We start from the raw sequence: 21,137 nt of genomic DNA on the forward strand, positions 1-21,137 counted from the left end.
AATCGACGGGAAATTGTTCTGGTCGATATCGGAACAGCCAGGGTGTCTTGCACATGCTGAAGAATGGCGGTTGACGTGGCGTGCGGGGCTGCCACCGCTTGGCGGCGGATGCGCCGATCCTCGCGTGCTGACGTCACTGGGGCTGCGCTTGGACCCCTCGCACGTGCCACATGTCCCTGCACCAACCATCTTCGCCACAGGCGCTGCACCGTGAACACATCCCTATGGGTATCGGCTGCGATTTGACGAAGCGACCAACCTGCCCTTCTCAGCCCGATCACCATACCCCTCGTAAAGTCGTCTGTCTGCTGAAAATGTCTCCGTTGACGGCGGCCTGGCATTCTTAGCTATACACGTGTCCTGGTGCACACGACAACACGTTCTACAATGACTGTCGGCTGAGAAATCACGGTACGAAGTGGGCCATTCGCCAACGCCGTGTCTCATTTATCGTTCGCTACGTGCGCAGCACAGCGGCGCATTTCACATCATGAGCATACCTCAGTGACGTCAGTCTACCCTGCAATTGGCATAAAGTTCTAACCACTCCTTCTTGGTGTTGCATTTGCTCTGTCAGTCAGTGTATATTACCACCCTGGGAGAACACACATCGTAAATACTCGAAATAATCTACCTGTTCCAGCTTTGTATCCCCAATCTGACATTCCGTTCTCTAGGATTTCTTACTACTGATATCAATTTAGTCTTAGAAAGGCTAATTTTCATAATACACTTATCGCACCTATTTTTAAGTTCCAAAATATTAGACTGCAGGCTTTCGGTACAATCTGGCATTAAGACAAAGTCAGCAGCATAGGCCAGACTGCTTACTACATTTTTACCTAACTGAATCTCTCCTTGCAGTTTTATATCTTTCAGCAGAAGACCCATCTATATCTATATATATATAAAATAAAAGTTTTGTCTGTACATCGCTCAGAATTTGAAAAGAATGGTATTTCTGTATCGGTCCTGTCCACAGTAACAAGGAAATGCACTTTTTGCTTTTCCGTAATGTCTGTCTGTCTGTCTGTATGTCTGTCTGTCTGTCTGTCTGTCTGTCTGTCTGTCTGTCTGTCTGTCTGTCTGTCTGTCTGTCTGTCTGTCTGTCTGTACACGCATCACGAGAAAACGGCTGAAGAAAATTTAATGAAAATCGGTATGTAAAGTCGAGGGATGAGTCACTACAATCTAGGCTATAAATAATTTTATTCACGCTGAGTGAAATGGTAGTTTAGGGGAAGGCCTAAAATTTAATGCTCAAATATTTATTAGTGGTCCTATCAATAAATACTACATATATATATATATATATATATATATATATATATATATATATATATATAATTAAATTTCTGAACATTTATGTCTTATACTTACATTTTTACCGTACCGCCTATGATAATACAGATATACATGAATTTTTGTTGCTAAGTCCATATAAAAGCCGAGCCACGAGAAAATGGGTTAAAAGAAATTAATGAAAATCGGTACATAGAGTCGGGGAATAAGAAACTACAGTCTAAGCTATAAACAATTTTATTCATCCAGGATTAAATTGTAGTTTAGGGGAAGGCGCCTAAAATTTAATTTTTAAATACCTCTGTTATTGGTCCTAGCGAAAAGTACTACATAACAAAAGTTATAGAGAATACAATTTCCGATCATTTATGTTTTATTCAGGTTTACCGTACGGACTATGATAAGACCGGTATTTCAGAGCCGGAAGAAAACTAAATGTGAAAGTGTACCATAACGAAAGCGCAGAACATTGATCGACAATAACATTGCGCTGACCATTGTTTGTGGTGTAGTTGTTTGTCTCTTATGCTGCCACTCAACTCCGATAGATGGGATTACTGCTGCGTACCGAGCATGTCATTGCTCTGGTTCACACATTTTCTGATACTGCTGATCCGTAACACACTGGTTCATCATAATATTCCAGCTATTCGATCCCTACTCTAACGTGCTGCCTAAGGCAGAGGCTCACTTAGTAGTAGTATGACCTGGTCTAGAATTACAATTCAGGCCTATTCCAAATTATAGCACCACAATTCATTAAATAACTCAAAATTCAACCCTGGAAAGAGCCTTTCTCAAGTAAAGCTTCTTCCTCTTCACTTTTATTAAATTCTGTATTCATTTTATTCCAAATTAGCAGTGAAGAGGGGATTTCTTCTCTGGCTTGGAGGAAAAAATTGCCTCTAAGTCAAATAGATTTTTCCCCGCCAGTGTAGTGAACTGAGATTTTCCGACTCGTCGGATACTCTTAGGAAACAGATTAGTAAAACGAGTAGTTTTTGTCCTGGGATTCTCCACTATTCAACACACAGACACACACCGCCGAAAAAAGGACGAAGAGTGTTCACGGATCACGGCAATCTGCGGCTTGGTCATTCCAGCTCTGGAACTTGGGACTGTTAGATCGGCAGCGCAGTACTGTTCATTAAAAGTAAGAAAATGTGTGGTTTTTCGTTTAATCGAGTATTTCATATGAAAACAATCCTTTTAATCGCGCCATTTCTACTGACGTCGTTGTAATCACCTATGTTTATTTCAGTTGGGGAAAACTCTAAGGCAATCTTTCTGAGGATGTAAAACGGCAGGTGGCGAGTGAGTGTCTGCCATTATAATAAAAACTCCCAAACCTGATTGTAACTGATCGTAGGCAAGGGGGCCTACTATTACAATTAAAATTCCCCGACCCAGTCTTCATATGAGAAAAGACGTTTGGTGACTTCCCTGTCGCGTTTCTTCGGTAATGTTAAGAGCTATGCAATTTTATACAATCGTCCTCACAACGTGTACACTACCTAACCTAGAATTCTGTATACAATGCAGAATTACGTAGCAAAGCACGGCTACATCAGCTAGTGCAAACTATGAACATCAAAGGTGAAATACTTTTTTACAATTTGCTTTAGTAATGTATTGTATTGAGTAGGTGGTTGTTAATAAAAGGATTTTATAATTTTAATCGAGAGCGAGTGTCTGCGGCAGCTTGTAAGTACGGCACGACTAACTCTTAGCTAAAAACATCAGTCGTGACAGACAATGCGAGTTCTCGTAATCAGTGCATATGCATTATCAACCTGTTCGCTATGCAGTACATACAGTAAATACAACCTGTGACGATAAAGTTCATGAATAGTCCTGTACTATCAACATAGATGAACAATGCACGATAGTGATCTTACTGCCCTTCGAAATATTCACCTCCCATAACTATGCACTGCTGCGATCGGCGATCCATGTCCTAGAAACTTTGCAAGAAAGCTTCCTTTAGGATAGTATTCAAAAGCCTCGTCACGTTTCCTTGGATGTCAGGAATATCGTCAAATCTCTTTCTTCTGAGTCGTGGGAATAGGGAGAAGTCTGGAGGATTGAGATCTGGCGAGTATGGGGGATGTTCAAGTTTCGTTTCAGGGTCGTAACTGAGACACCACGTTACATCCTCGGTGACGATACAGTTCAAGACATTTGGTGTCGCATCCGCCGTTTCAACAAAATCCTCTAAACGTGCCTGTTTCTGATTGTCAGTCAAGTGATGTGGTACAAGACGCGAACACGTTTTCCTCTTCCCTAACTTCTGGGTAACGATTTATCGCACGGATTCACGGTTAATCTACAGTTCATCTGCTATCATGCGCACAGTTAATCGCCGATCGTTCGTGGTTAATGTCCTCACCTTCTCAATGTTTTCGTCACTGACGGCGGTCGCTGATCTTCCGCTACGGGGGTTGTCAGAAACACTTCCCCGGCCTCCTCGTTAACGGACCAACCACTCGTACACACACTTCCAGGACAGTGCTTGATCCTCATAAACACGTACCAGCATCGCATGTGTTTCTTTCGGTGTCTTGTCAAGCTTGAGACAAAACTGTACATTGATTTTTTGGGCGTTCATGTTCCTGTTCGCAGTTCAGAACCAACCCACTAAACACGCACTGTGTCAAACAGGTCTTACACGGCACACACACGATGCTCAACTGAACAACGTTGGGAGGAGGTGGTCAAAACCTGCTGCTACGCAGGTGCAGCGTTGCGTGTCGCCAGTGTTGCCGGATCGACCGTTCTGACTTCATTCACCGAACTTTATTGTCACAGGTTGTATGTAACTAAGACACGATTGCTCCACCACTTTCAAACTTCACGACAGCACCTCACTTCTCAAGGGTCACCGCGGACGGAGCAGATGTTTATTGCCAGGCCTTGAGATTTGGACTGGCGCATGAGCAACAGCTATATATACTTACCCCGCATTCAAGCGACTTCTCGTCAGACAACCATATTGCAATTAGGTATTTTTCGCGAAGAAAACAATTTTGAAGGAATTAAACAGTTACAGTGATAGGAAAACTGTTCAGTGTGGCGACTGAATGTGTGGCAGGTTTGAGGGTGAGCGTAGAGGAACTGACTGCCGATCGATGTCGAAATCACCACCAAGTAGGCTACTTACTCGTTTTTATAGCAACGTAGAGATGACGCTACTGACCTATTTGCCATGGTTACAAAAACACAGGACACCAGTGGGACCCTTCCTATTGTGCCTTAGGATCTAAGTGCGCGCAAGTCGCCCGTTGTTTCTCTGTACTTAACACCATCCGATACGTTGAAAGTTACTTTCGAGTGCACTGCGGCTGTACTTTATTCACATTTAATTCCGACCCAAAGTAATTGAGAAAAGGTGAGAAGAAGAGTATTACAGTCACAGACACTCCCAGTACACGACGTATCGATTAAAAGTAAAAGAGAGAAGGAACGTTCGCTGCCGGCAGGAGAACGAATTGAGCTTTCTCGCAACATCTCACGAGTGGAGTGGAAGGGAAACTAATTAGTTCAGCAATAGGAAGAATGAGCGGAAGAAGCAGAAAGAAAGAATTAAAGAAGTTCTGAAGAAACATGAAACTCTGTGGTGAAACATAGTCCATGTAAACAGAGTTCTATACAGTGATAATAAACGCAGACTGCTTTAACTCCTTTCGAAGCTGTTCAACCACATCTACAACACAGACTGTTTATTAATATGCCAGTCTTAGAGAGTGGTAAGTCAGCTCACAAGTTCTACAATTCAATATTTATCTTTGAAAAGTAAATTAATGAAACAATAAAAGAGCTGTAGACACGAAAATAAAGGTATGATGTGGAAAATATTATAGGTACTGTAAAGTGCAAACACATGAAAACTTACACTGAGCTTTGTACTTAGCAGGAACAATAGCATTCATCCCAGATGTAGGCCTGCTTCTAATGGTAGATTGTGCTGAAAGCCTTGACACTTGAAAATATGTGCAAGGAGCGTAATTTGAAGACTAATGTGATATCAGTAGGAAGAAATCTAAGAGAAATGAATGTCAGGTTGGGAATGAGTATTCTGTCAGTAGGGCCTAAGTGAGATTGAATCAAAGTGCAGCAAAGCGTATGCAGTGTGCTCGCAGTTGCGATCAACAGTATTCTGCAAGAAGGAAATCAGCTCCCGGACAAAACTACCTTTACACCGGTCTGTTGTTCCACCAACTTCGTTGTACGGGAATGACATCTGGGTGGACTTAGGATATCTTATTCGCAAGTCAGAAGTAATAATCATGAAAGTAGCGAGAATGATTGCTGGTACAGACAGGATTGTTTTTAACTCCACAGACTGCCATCGTTCAATGCATTTCACCATAAATTCTTGCTGTTGATCTGTACATACTGTTACTAATCAAGTCTAATGTTATCATATTACTTTTTATTACGACATTGTTATTCTTTTAACAATTTTAATCACGTAAGTTCAGGGCCCTGACCTTAGTCTTTGTACAAACGGCTGATGATGTTCGCAATGCCGAACGAAACATGTTCCGTTATTTAAGCCATTTTTAAGACACCTCATGATTATTTTATAATTCAATGAGTGTATTATATTGTATTGAGTAGGTGGTTGTTAATAAAAGAATTTTATAATTTTAATATATTATCCTCAGTACGGTTCCATTATGAGATTAATTACATGTAGGTAGGAACAATGTCAGGAGGTTACTCGGAATGAGGAGATAAGTTAGGAATGAACTCGACTGATGAAGCGGTGTGCATAAAGCGTGGAGTCAAGTGAGGCGAGTGGAGGTGGATAGAGTATTTATTCCTTTTCCTTCCTCCACCACTTTTCAGATACCCACGGTGTGAACTGCAGACTGGGCGCTGTTTTAAGACGGGATTCCCTTCCTGACGCCAACTCACGTACAGTGTACTGACATACATTTTCCGAGATAGAGGATGCATCTGAAACGGAGACCTTGATGTTGATAACTCAGCCAACTGTAAATTAAAGTTCAGTTAAATGTAGCCGTGGATTCAACCAGTCACTACTGTTTAAAAGAAAGGGTGACCGCGAAACCGAAACGAGAACTCAACCGCTGTTCTCTTCAACAGCAAGAAATTGAACATCAAGCACGCAGTAATCTAGCAGCTACTGAGCATGATTTACATTTTCCTGACGGCTAACCTGACGTCTTCATCACTTAAGACCCTGTTTATAATGACCTTTGTCAATTAGACACGCATCCACTTACGCATCACTTTTGCAATACGCATTCGAAGAAAACAAACACGTGCCACGGTGTACAGTCAGTCCAAAATAAAATGTTCCTCACCCTTAATTCTTATCTCGCAGATCCCCAGATAGAGTCCATGTGTGTCATTCTGTACGAAGATAATTTACAAGGTTGAAGCGTGCAAGCTACGATCTACAATTTCTTGGATGGAAATGACAGAATTTCCGCCAAGAGAAGTAAAATACTTGTTATTCATTCAGTAAAACGCGATGCATAATTCAAAACGTTTTATGCAGTGTTCTAGTGTTTTGTGACACTGACTGTTCATTGAGTTCCTAAAAATATTATCTTCAACCCTAGAACAGTATCATGCGAATGAGCATGTTCTGTTTTGTAGTGGCCTTTTATATTATACCTGTCCACATAGTAGACATTTTGCACGGTCTGCTTGCACAAAAAGAAAGTAGTGTTCTTTTCAATGGCTCTCTGGAGTTCATTCGCCGAAACCGAAGCCTGGCGAGCACAGACCTATCACGCGTATCTGACAGCCTTGGAGGGCAGAGGAATGGTGGTCACTGCATTTCATCTTCTCGACACATTTATTAGGTTTTCTCAAAATACACAACAAATGAACTGAAAGGAGTTTGGAGTCGCATTCTTCGATTTCTGTTCCATTTTCGTTCTATAAATGTTAGCAGGAAGTTATTCTTGTCAGCTGGACACCGACAAAGCGTGTGATGAGCGGGGCGAGCGAAACATCTAGTTTCTCTAGGACCGGGCAAGTTGGCCGTGCGGTTAGGCGCGCGCAGCTGTGAGCTTGCATCCGGGAGATAGTGGGTTCGAAATTCAATTTCGGCAGCCTTGAAGATGGTTTTCTGTGGTTTCCCATTTTCACACCAGGCAAATGTTGAGGTTGTACCTTAACTAAGGCCATGGCCGCTACCCTCAAATTCTTCCGTCATCGAAAACCTTCGATGTGTTCGTGTGACGTGAAAAAAGTTGGGAGAACACGCATCCTAAATACTTGAAATGGTATACCTGTTCCAGCTGTGTATTACCAATCCGACACTCAATTCTCTTCGATTTGTTACCTAATGACATCATTTTAGTCTTGGAAAGGATAATTTTCATATCATACTTATTGCACCTATTTTCAAGTTCCATAATATTAGACTGCAGGCATTCATAACAGTCTTCCATCAAACCAAATCGTCGGCATAGGCGAAACTGTTCGTTACATTTTCACCTAACTGAATACCTCCCTGCTACTTAATACCTTTCAGCAGATGATCCATGAAAAGTATGAACAACAAAGGTGGTAGATTATAGCCTTGTCCAACCTCTGTAAGTACCTTGTACCAAGAACTCATTCTACCATCAATTCTCACTGCAATCCAATTGTCAACATAAACGCGTTTTCTAATAATCTTCCCTTAATCCCAATTGCCTTCTCTACATCTACGAAACATAAACATAACTGTCTATTACTCTCGTAGTATTTTTCAGTCACCTGGTGCATACTGAAAATCTGATCCTGACAGCCGCTCTGTGGTCTGAAACCACACTAGTTTTCATCCCACTTCCTCTCAACCACCGATCATAGCCTCCATTCCAAAATAACATTAAACACTTTGGCTAGTATACTGTTCCCTTGTTTATAGATAGGTCCAGTTACTGTTCACTGCTTGTGTACCCCGAACCAGAGCTCCTCTTGCTACTCATTTGATTGTTAATTTCTTCCCGTCCACGAACCGTGTCCCAGCACTGCGCTGTGCAAGGCACGAAGCGCTAGGGGCGGAGGAGAGATGGTGTGCCTCTGACCCGTGCTTGATAGGCAGGGATGCGGAGTCGTATCTACGAAGTGTAACGCAATGTGATCTGCAATGAGTGAGGGAACCGTAACTTTATCTCCAATAATGGGGATTCCGGGAACTGAGGGGTGCTCTGTACTCCGACAATACGACTGAGTTTGATCCACACTTGTGATGACGAAGTATGTGCCGTAATGGAAGACAGATACTTTTTCCAGGTAGCTTTCTAACTCTCTCGAATCAAGAAACCTCTTTCTAGGAATAGCGTATTGCTTCCTCTGCAACAGCCAGAATTCTAGTTGTAATGGAAGAAACGTGATCGTCAACAGAACCCCAGCACTTCTTCGACCATCGCTGCGCAACTCTGGTCAATTTGCCCGCTGACGTAATCAGCGCTTTGGTACTTCGGCATGTCTTTGATTCAAGAGCGTGAGAAATATTGGAAAATGGTCACTGTCACAGAGGTCATCGTTTACGTGCCAAAGAGGAACTAGCGCACGGCTTCACAAGATGACATCCAGGTGTTCGTTGCTGAAGTGTGTAGGTTCCCCTAATTTGAGCACGCAACGATCGAACTGGTCACCATCCTGAGTGGCTCAGACGGTTGAGGCGCTGAGCTTCTGACCTCAACTTGGCAGGTTCGATCCTGGCTCAGTCCGGTGGTATTCGAAGGTGCTCATATACACAGCCTCGTGTCGGTAGATTTACTGGCATGTAAAAGAACTCCTAAGGGACTACATTTTGGCATCTCGGCGTCTCCGAAAATCGTAAAGTAGTTTGTGGGACGTAAAGCAAATAACATTGTTATTTATTTATTATTCGAACTGGTTGATCAATCCTACCCCTAGCGCAGGAAGCCGGAGTATCCCAGAGGGTGTTACGGGCGTTCACGTCTCCCAGAAAGAGGAAAGGAGAGGGTAAATGAACAACCAGAGCTTCAAGTTCATGGATGTGAACATCATCCAAGTACACGTTGCACACCGTTATCATTTTCTGGCAACAGAGCGCGAACTGCAATTGCCTGCAGGTGAATTAATAGCGGCGTTTCTTCACTGAAGATATCGGAACGGACTAGAGTAGGGAGCAGACATCCCGCCGTCCGCTGCTACTCGGACCTCAGAATAGTTTGACTTGACCAGGCCTCAGGCGACATTCCTGAAGACAGACTATTCTGGCTGCATAGACCTGACACTGATAACTATTGGAGTTCCACTGGAATTGTGCCATTGTGTGGATGAGCAGGGTGACGAAATTAGCACATTTGCTTGTCTTCCCAACTATCTACTGTTTTCCGCCGTCATTGGCGTCGTTGTCATCACCATCCACGATGATGAGTGTCCTCTTCACAAGAGAGAGACACGGCGACCGTGCACTCCGTGGATGGTGAGCCATCTGCTCGGGAACGGTGGGCCTTCTTTCTGAGAAAAATATATTCACTAGTAAGGCACCGGATCCCCTAACTCCTACTCACCGTCTCACTATTATTTGGAAGACATCCGTGAATGGGTTGCCGGATTTCTTTTATGATGCTGTGACTCCTGATCGGGTTAGAGAAGACTAATTTTCCAACTTTTAAGGAGAGCGTTTGTTGTTATGGGCATTGGTAGGAGGGCTGAAAGACTTCCCATCCCTAGTTGGGAAAGTCTTCTCCCCCGCCTTGGTTGGAACAGACTTCCCAGCCGAACGTGTTGGCTTTCTGGTACGTTCCTGAGATTTCCAGTTTCTTTACTTAGTCCATCTTGTTTTCGATGCTTGCAGTTTACCTGTAACTGCTACACAGCTTTGTGGAATGATGCGTACTTTTGTGACGTTTACAGCGAAGGAGACAGAGAACTCCGAAGCAGCCATGGATTTGAAATTTCTCCTGGATCTGGATAAGATAGCTTATTCAGCGTTTTGATCACCTGTATATCTGTCTGCTTCGTGAATGCCGGGATTGGAGCATGCACACCTGTGCAGTCGACACCAGCATGCTCACTTTTCCCACACATCTTACAGGTTGTCTAACTTTGACATCCCAATGAGGTGTGGCCAAATTTTGGTCAGCTGAAATACCTCATTAGAGCTGGAATGTACGGGCGTACAGTCGGACGGTACACTGCAACATTTTTACGTTCGGGAAAGGTATAGGCTTCGGAGGTTAGGATGAAATCACCCGTATCGAGTAGCTTATCACCGACACGCTTCTTTAACCTCTACAAGTCGGTTACACCCCGACAACCATATCATCATCGGAAGCTTGAATCAAATCTCTGCGGAAGATAACTCCACTGCAGGAGTTCAGTGATTTATGCTTCTAGATGTTAACTTTCACATTCCCGAACATGTTAGCCTTACGTAGCCGTCGATATCTTATTAAGTACGGATCCATCGCGAAGCTTTAGTATCACGTCGACTTGACCACCAAGAATTTCCTCGACTGCATTAATGACTCTCGTCTAATAAACTCCTTCCGTCAACCAGGAATCGAGGCAGCCGTCCGTCACTTTTGTACTCCACACTTAGTTTCAGACATTGTTTAGAGGGTATCGCCCTTTTAAATTTAAAGAAAAAGAGAAGTGTGACACGAGAGCTCAATACGCCAGAGGTCGCCCGGTATCTCAAGATGGGCTGCTAGTGATTACTCTCCTCTCCTCGACCTGAAACTTGTGATTGGGGGAGGATTAAACCTCCACGCACGTGCACTCATTAGGAAACAAACATTCTTCTAGACAGTCAGAGAAATAATAATTAAGAAAGCAAAGGAAAGGTTGAAATAGAAATGAAGAAAAATGAGGACAGACGCCTCTCAGGCTACTTGGGGGAATCTTGTTAGTCTCGCCAAATTCCGAGGCCAATCCAGCACGTCCCTCAGGATCAAGGGGCACATAAGCGTCAAAGGAATTTGCTGTGAAATCTTGATCGACATGCTAGTTTAGATAGAGCGTAGACACTCACCTCGACGCTCTTGGAGCGCGGGTCGGCCACCTGTACAGTCTCATCCGGGGGCAGCCGCCACGAGTTGCGCTCCACGCCCACGTTGGCGTGCATGGCGCCACTCTATCCAGCGTCCTAGAACAAAGGAAGATATCATAAACATACATACTTGGTCAACTATCGCATTGTTACTCGACTACTTCTTCCAGGATAGACGAGAATTCTGTAAATGAAAAGTACAACTCAAGGATGCTACAATATTGTAACAAACATGTTATGTAATACCGGTAAAATATTTGAAAGATTCTGATTCTAGACCCTCAGAATGTCGAAGACTACGTCTTTATACGACAGCACTTAAAAAACCACTAAAACTATTCACGATAATTCAGAACTCAACCCGTAATACCAAACTGAACCACTGAAGGATGCTGTAGATTCATTCCCTGAAGTTATTTACTGCTTTTTCTTCTTCTTCTACACACATCTGTGTCGCACATGTAGATCTGGCCCTGTTTTACGAGCGAATGCCCTTCCTGATGCCAGCCTTATATTGAGGAATGTAGGCCTAATCACACAGTCGTTACGATTTTATTTATATACATACATACATATCTTTATTACCCACCCTAGAATACACCATCGGCTTTACAGGTAATAAAGACAGACAGAGCGAAACCCAAAAACAAAAAGAACAAACAAACAAACACTAGGCACTACATCTCTCCTAAAACTACTTAGCTAAATTATTTACCTCTAAATCTACTCAGTGTCCTCCCACACGCACGCGGATAGCCGGCAAACGTGCAGGAAGCACCGCACTACAAATTACCCTATTTCCCTATTCCCCTATTCCTACCAACCACCTAGAAAAAAATAGTAGACTGGTCTCTGCGTCAGCCCTGGTATGGAATACATGCCCACCAACCCGCTGATCGCAGGGACCAGCCTCGCTACGTGAGAACTGATCTTATTTCTCACCTACACCTGCTGACAATGTATTCCTTACCTACCATGTGTGACAAGCCAGCTTGGCGGAAACCAGACCCATCACATGGCTTGTCACACACTTCCGCTATATACGTCACACCTTCTCTGTTCATTGTCAGTTCACTACCTTCCCTCTTCCCTTGATACGCCACCTTCTCCTCTCTCGCACTATTCCCGCCCACTACATCCCACCTTCTTGAACTTAAGACTTAAACATCAACAATTGTTTTTTTTCACTTACACACAAACAGACAGTTTCCATTCCAAGTCCATCAGTTCACTCAGTCTTCACAATCTGCAACACCACACTTGCCTCAAACTGTTAGACTTAATCTTTATACTGCCAACATTTTCTCCTTAATTACAGTCCCCCTTAATCTATCTAAATTACTATTACACACACCATCTTTATCCTCCCTCCTCACACAAATACTTGTTTTTTTTTTACTCCTCATATACACACAAACAAATAGTACTCCATTCCAAGTTCATTAGTTCGCTCAGCCATCTCACTACTTTTTTCTTTTACCTAAGCTTCATTACAACCATCCACAGTAAACTTAAACTATATAACAGCTTCTTAAATTTACACTACCCTCAAGCCAACTCAACCTCCCCTATTCTCAACTCTTACCTAATTTTCTCAGTCTTTCCCTTGTTATCAAATCTTCTCTTAAACACCTCTGCTCTCATATTCCTCAAGTCATTAATCTATCACCTCCTCCCATCCTACTACTTCCCTATCTACTTCCCAACACCCTGCCCCAGGCGGATCACCTTTTCCACAGGGCAAGGTGCTCACCCCCTTTCCCCTAACACTACAGCCCCCTTTTCTGATATCATCCCCTTCCCGCATCTGCTCAGGGCGGATATCCATTCCTCTGAGCAGAATGCCCTCCCCCTTCCTCCCTCGGCAAGAACCACATTATCTGCACATCCCCTGTTACTCCCTCAATTTCTTTATAAATCTAGCTCTGGCGACATTTAAGAATTTCGCTATATTCGTTCCTTTCTCCCACTCTCTACTTAACCAAGATGTCATCTTATAACTTTCCCCTATCAAATCCAGCTCCTTCTTACTTAGTAGTTTAATCTTTATCTCCTCCAAAGCTCGGCATTGATTAAAAATATGCAGATCCTCCCACATACCTCCACATAACACACATCTATCACTATTCTCACTGCCTATCCATCCCCTATTCCTCGGAACCCCCAATACCCACCAATAAAAACCTCTCTTATCCCTTCTACCCTCAAACTCCGTTTTCGGGTTTATTACTTCCACCAATTTATTTAATACTGATAAAAAGACTCTCTCTCTACATTCCCCTATTAAGCTCTGTCTTTCAATATCTAGTAGTCTTCCCTTTATCCTTTCCCATACCCATTTATTCCTAACCCCCCCACCAAGCCTCACCATATTCCCCAAACCAACCTGTTGTAACCATTTTTTGTACTTATTCACCCAGTAAACTTCATTCGTCATACCTTTCTTAAAATTAAACGTTTCTTGTACTAATGCCCCGCCCTTCCCTTCCTCCAATCTAATCCAATACTTAAACACCCTCTTAGCTATTTCAACCTCTATCGATTCTTTACAGACTAATCTGGCGCCGGCATTGGCTGTACAGTTCGGTAGGTCCATCATAATCTTACTAAATTTCGCCACCACCTGGTTTAGTTCACCCCTGCCCTCCTCCATTCCCCTTACTTCGACCCCAAATAGCATTTTGCCCATTACCAGTGATTTGAACACCGTTTTCTGAATTTTGTATTTAACATATGTGAATTTCTTCTCTAAAACCCCCACTACCGCAAGTGCTCCTCTACCTTTGAATTTTGCGTTCCTACACTGATTTTTCCAAGAACCATTCTTACTAATTATTACACCTAGATACTCCATTTTTCCTACTGGTCTAATTTTTTCCTGGTCTAGCCTCCAAACTTCCTTATTCTTTCTCCCACCCCGTTTCCTACACACCATTATCTGAGTCTTCCTTGCATTTACTTTGAGAGACCACTTCCTAGTATACTCAACTACCTTGTCCAACCCTTTTTGCAACCCACTTTCCGTCAACGCCAAAATCAATAGGTCATCCGCAAAATAACAACCCCGGAACCTCCATTTTTCCTATCCAAGGGCACTGCCATGCCTCTCCACCATGACCCTCTAAAATATTATTTATAAATAATATAAATAATATCGGGGATAGTTTACACCCCTGTCTCACCCCACTCTTCGATTCAAAACACTTACTCAACCTTCCATCCTGCAATTTAATCATCACAAACACTTCCTCATAAATTGTCTGTATTGCCACCCTCATTTTTTTCGACATTCCAACCTCCCTTAGTCTCAAAAATAGCGCCTCCCTACTGACCGTATCGAAGGCTTTTTCTAAATCAATCGCTGCTACATATAATTTGCGCCCTGCTATCCTCACATACTTTGTAATCAAAGTGTCCAGAATCCAAAAATTATCGACTGTGTACCTTCCTTTCCTAAATCCATTTTGGAACTCAGATATCCTACCGTACTGTTCCGCCCAACTTGTTATCCTATTCGCCAAAACCCCTGTGTACACCTTCGACAACGAGTCTAGGAATGCAATTCCTCTATAGTTGTTAGGATCGCTCCTAGTTCCTTTGTTTTTATAAATAGGGCATAATACCCCCTTCCTCCATTCTCTAGGAAATTTCCCCTTTTCCAGCAACCTATTAAAGAACTTCACGATCCCTCTCAACATCGATTCATTTGCCCCAACCTCCTTCCATACACTATCGGGAATATCGTTCACACCTCCTGCAGCCTTGGGTCTAGCATTTTTAATACTCTAATTACCTCCTGGCTTGTTATCTCCCCATCCAAAATTGTAATGCCTACCTCCAATTCACTTCTTATATATGACTTGTCTAATTCTCTACCCATTTCCCCTCCCCTTCTAAAAGCCTTTTAAAATGCCTAAGCCACTCGTTTTCTCCTATTTTATCCCCCTTCCCCACCGGTTTCGTTCTTCTGATCTTATTTATTACCTCCCATATCCTCTCAAATTTCTTCTCTCTACAATATCTATTTATTTTATTAGCTTCCGCCTCCTTCCATCCTCTTTTTTTCTCATTCAATACCTCCTTATATTCCCTTCTCAATTTACAATATTCCTTCCTCTTTTCTTGCTCACCCTCCTTCCTAAACTCCGCTAGGGCTCTCATTACAACCTCACGTTTTCTCCTGCATTCTTCATCAAACCATCCATTCATTTTATTCTTTTTTCCCTCTACCCTCCTCCTTACTTTCTTTCCCACCCTCCATACAGGGAGTTCTATTAATTTTACCACGCTATCCATGTCGTCCCCTTCTGCCGCCCTTTCAATTCCTACCCTTAATATATCTCCCTCCTCTTTCAAATGCCGTCCCAATTTCTCTTTAGTATTGTCATCCCATAGATACTTCCATCCTCCATTCCTATATCTCTCCCTACTTTCCTCCATCTTTCCCTTCTCATCAGCAACTAAAGTTCTCAATTTTATTTTGATAGGCATATGTTCCGTTAACCCACATTCTAACACCTCAAAACTTATTATTCTCCTTAACGCTATCTCTGAGCTTATTCCTATATCCACTACACTTCCTCCATTTGTTGTAATATACGTCAAATCTCCCACACTATCCCTCTTCATCCACCCATTTAAAATAAATAAATGTTCTAGAGCACACAACTCTAATAACCTTTCTCTATAACTATTTACAACATTATCCTTACTCTTCCTTTGCAGTTCCCCTTCTACTTTTACTTCTTTCCCGTACACCGGTACCCTATTGCTCACTCTCGCATTCCAATCCCCCAATAAGATCATCCCATCTTCTACATATATCCCTTTAATTGTATTTATTTCTTCAATCAATTCGTCAAAAAAAATTGTTAGCATAAACTGAATCGCTCGGATGGTTATACAGCAGTGCCAGACAAATTGATTCCGCTGCCCCCTTCCCCATTTTTACTCTCAGCCACACTACCCCTTCTACCCCAGTCTGTAACGTCTCCACCCATTCCGCTACCTCATTTCTTATTAAAACTACTATGCCCCCTGGGTTTCGGCCTCTCCTCCCTATTTTTTTCTTAACACGTTAACTACTCTATAACCGTCCCATGTAATTTCAACCCCTTTCCCTAACCACGTCTCTACTAGCGCAATTATCTCAAAATCTTTCACTAGATCCACATTTTCCCTATTCCCTAACTTCCCCCTCAACCCCTCAATATTCAGCACCCCTATCGCCATCTCTAGTTATTTATTTCCTCCCCCTCCCTCTCTATCCTTCTGCGTTTCACCACTTCCCCCCTTACTTCTCGTAATTCTTCCTTTTGGCCCCACCACGTCACTCTCCCCTTCCTTCCCTTTCTTCTCCCCCCCCCCAATCTTCCCCTTTTCCGTGCCAGAGTCTTTTTTCCCACCCCATAGATCTTTTAAACTTAACGATCTCGCCTTATTCAACGCCTGTTTTCTCTCCAGGTTTCTTTCTGCATTTCTCTTATTCGGGGAGGTTGAGTCACTACCCTGACTACTTTCCCTTCCCGTCACCTCTTCACTACCTGTATCCACTTCACTTCGGTCTAGTGTCCTACTTGTTGATTCACTCCTTCCTGGGTTGTTCTGACTCACCAAGGACTCTGCTGTCTCCGCCACCTGACCGCTGACACCGCAGTCCCGTCTTCTCTCTTCCTTCTCCATACTGATGTCGCCCTGCTCTCGATTTCTGCAACTCATTTCCTCCTCACATTTCTCCATCCTCGACAGTTCCTCCTGAGTCCACGATCGCGACCAATTTCTGCCTGAAATTACCAGACACCTCCCCACAATTTTGGTTCGCAATCCCTGAGCTCTAACCCGCTAAATATGCCGCTTATAGACATCCAACCGCATCCTGTCTTCTTTCTCTGTCTCAGCTTTCAAATAAATGTTCGATCCTTTTAGATTTCCAGCATTCCTAAGAATTATATCTGCCATCAGGGTTGAAATTAGCCTTAACTTCACCGGCCTATGACCCTTGTTTCTTCCTACTCTATATATATATATAATCTATATCAACTTAAGAAAAGTTTATCTTCATTTTGTTCGAAACTATGTCCACCACTTTCAATACTAATTCCACTTTTGATTCTGTTCCTTCCTCAGGTACACCATACACAAACACATTTTTTCTTGCTGATTCATTCCTCGCTAACCTCACTTCTCTCTTCATTGCTGTCAATTCCTCTTCCAGTACCACCACCTTCTTTTTCAAGCTCCCCAACTCATCTTCTATCTCCACTACCTTACCATTTAGCCCACCAATTTCTTCTTTTATAAAAATTTTTCATCTCCTGCGTTTGGTTTGCCTGGTGTTCCTGCATCATTTCCTTTATTTCATCTCCTTTACTCGCTTCCTTCACCACTCTCTTGATCTCTTCAAGTTCCTCCCATCCGAACGGTCCCTGGTTTGGCCCCGGGTTCATTTCTATACCTCCTACCACCAGCATTATCGCAATCACCGCCGCACACAACATAATCTCCAACCGTCCTTTATAACCACTAATTTCTCTCCCTCTCTCAGGTCCACCTTCCTTCCAACTCCCTCTTGCACCATGCCATCTTCCAATTCTCATCCTGTATTGCTGTAGCGTTATTCCCATATTGCGCACCTCGTCTTACTCACACGTCTGCACTTCCCGATGTCTCGCTCGTGACTGATGTAGGCCTAATCACTATTGCGTGTTTCTCTGGTTGTTAGTAATGTGGTGTGTTGTCCGAATATGAAGAGGAGAGAGTTCGGACAAACACAAACACCCAGTCCCTGAGCCAGAAGAATTTATAAGGCGCGATTAATATGCCCGACCCGAATGCGGGACCCTCTGAACCGAAGGCGTCAACGTTGAGCGCTCAGCGAAGGAGTCGGATGTGCAATCTTTTCACTGGTTGCTTCTCAACTAACCACAATTATCTGTCGTCTTGCTGCTCTGAATGAATTCATGGGATATAGATTTCGAGGCTTTTGTTCCAATTGTGGATATTACATGTTGCATAAACACGATTCACATTTTCAACATATTTCAAAGGTTCCGTAATATTCTGTCCTCAGAACAAGAAAACAAAAATTCCACAACTTGAAAGTACGATGTAACATTTCATATATCTCCAATAAATGGAGAGTACTACAGACGCTCTTGGCGGGATATTTCAATTTTATACGCTCGTATGAAGGAGATGTTTGATGATTTTTGTAAGACATATTAAAGTCGTAAGTTAAAGCATAGGGCCATGAAATGGCGACACACTGGTATGAATCCGGTATCTTTACTATTGGCAATTATCAATTACAGGAGTTCCTCAGCGTTGTGTAGAACCTGTGAATGGAGCACAGTTTCGGAACAGCGGCTCCTTCATCTTCAGTCAGGAATATGAGGGATGATAGAACTTTATATGGAGTACGTGGATGTTAACATTCTCTTGTAACTACAACTCCACTTCCTATGATCACGAAATCAACATTCTCGTATAACTAGAGCTCCACTGCCTACGATCACGATATAAACAGTCTTGTATAACTAGAACTACATTGCCTATAATCACGATATAAACAGTCTTGTATAACTAGAGCTCCACTGCCTATGATCACGATATAAAAAGTCTTGTATAACTAGAACTGCATTGCCTATGATCACGATATAAACAGTCTTGTATAACCAGGGCTCCACTGCCTATGACCACGATATAAACAGTGTTGTATAACCAGGGCTCCACTGCCTATGATCACGATATAAACAGTCTTGTACAACTAGAACTACACTGCCAATGATCATGATATAAACAGTCTTGTATAACTAGAACTACATTGCCTATGATCACGATATAAACAGTCTTGTATAACCAGAACTACACTGCCTATGATCACGATTAAAACAGTGTCATATAACCAGAGCTCCACTGCCTATGATCACGATATAAACAGTCATGTATAACTAGAACTACATAGCCTATGATCACGATATAAACAGTCTTGTATAACTAGAATTACATTGCCTATGATCACGATATAAACAGTCTTGTATAACTAGAGCTCCACTGCCTATGATCACGATATAAACAGTCTCGTATAACTAGAACTACATTGCCTATGATCACGATATAAACAGTCTTGTATAACTAGATCTCCACTGCCTATAATCACGATATAAACAGTCTTGTATAACCAGGGCTCCACTGCCTATGATCACGATACAAACAGTCTCGTATAACTAGAACTACATTGCCTATGATCACGATATAAACAGTCTTGTATAACTAGATCTCCACTGCCTATGATCACGATATAAACAGTCTTGTATAACTAGATCTCCACTGCCTATGATCACGATATAAACAGTCTTGTATAACTAGAACTACACTGCCTATGATCACGATTAAAACAGTGTTGTATAACCAGAGCTCCACTGCCTATGATCACGATATAAACAGTCTTGTGTAACTAGAACTACATTGCCTATGATTACGATATAAACAGTCTTGTATAACTAGAATTACATTGCCTATGATCACGATATAAACAGTCTTGTATAACTAGAATTACATTGCCTATGATCACGATATAAACAGTCTCGTATAACTAGAACTACATTGCCTATGATCACGATATAAACAGTGTTGTATAACCAGGGCTCCACTGCCTATGATCACGATATAAACAGTCTTGTATAACTAGAACTACACCGCCTATGATCACGATATAAACAGTCTTGTATAACTAGAACTACATTGCCTATGAAAACGATTAAAACAGTGTTGTATAACCAGAGCTCCACTGCCTACGATCACGATTAAAACAGTCTTGTATAACTAGAACTACATTGCCTATGATCACGATTAAAAGAGTGTTGTATAACTAGAACTACACTGCCTATGATCACGATTAAAACAGTGTTGTATAATTAGAGCTACACTGCCTATGATCACGACACAAACAGTCTTGTATAACTAGAATTACATTGCCTAAGATCACGATATAAACAGTCTTGTGTAACTAGAGCTCCACTGCCTATGATCACGATATAAACAGTCTTGTATAACTAGAACTACATTGCCCATGATCACGATATAAACAGTCTTGTATAACTATTACATTGCGTATGATCATGATATAAACAGTCTTGTATAACTAGAGATCCACTGCCTATGATCACGATTAAAACAGTGTTGTATAACTAGAATTACATTGCCTATGATCACGATATAAACAGTCTTGTATAACGAGAATTACATTGCCTATAATCACGATATAAACAGTCTTGTATAACTAGAGCTGCACAGCCTATGATCACGATATAAACAGTGTTGTATAACTAGAATTACATTGCCTATGATCACGATATAAACAATCTTGTATAACTAGAATTACATTGCCTATGATCACGATTAAAACAGTGTTGTATAACCAGGGCTCCACTGCCTATGACCGCGATATATACAGTATTGTATAACTAGAACTACTCTGCCTATGATCACGATATAAACAATCTTGTATAACTAGAATTACATTGCGTATGATCACGATTAAAACAGTGTTGTATAACTAGAGCTACACTGCCTATGATCACGATTAAAACAGTCTTGTATAACTAGAGCTCCACTGCCTATGATCACGATATAAACAGTCTTGTATAACTAGAGTTCCACTGCCTATGATCACGATATAAACAGTCTTGTATAACTAGAGATCCACTGCCTATGATCACGTTATAAACAGTCTTGTATAAATAGAGCTACATTGCCTATGATCACGATATAAACAGTCTTGTATAACTAGAGATCCACTGCCTATGATCACGATTAAAACAGTGTTGTATAACTA

General features: G+C 42.1%; 1 protein-coding gene across 1 annotated transcript in view; it reads right to left on the reverse strand.

The window, feature by feature from the left end:
- LOC136872592 (inactive dipeptidyl peptidase 10) overlaps nt 1-21,137 on the reverse strand; it is a 782,685-nt gene that overhangs the window by 370,471 nt on the left and 391,077 nt on the right. Inside the window, exon 2 of the mRNA XM_067146389.2 lies at nt 11,285-11,398. Coding sequence (XP_067002490.1) covers nt 11,285-11,377 — 93 coding nt within the window. The 5' untranslated portion in view covers nt 11,378-11,398. The remainder of the gene's footprint in view (nt 1-11,284; nt 11,399-21,137) is intronic.

This window comes from Anabrus simplex, chromosome 4, assembly GCF_040414725.1.
Source record: "Anabrus simplex isolate iqAnaSimp1 chromosome 4, ASM4041472v1, whole genome shotgun sequence".
NCBI classification, from domain to species: Eukaryota; Metazoa; Arthropoda; class Insecta; order Orthoptera; family Tettigoniidae; genus Anabrus; species Anabrus simplex.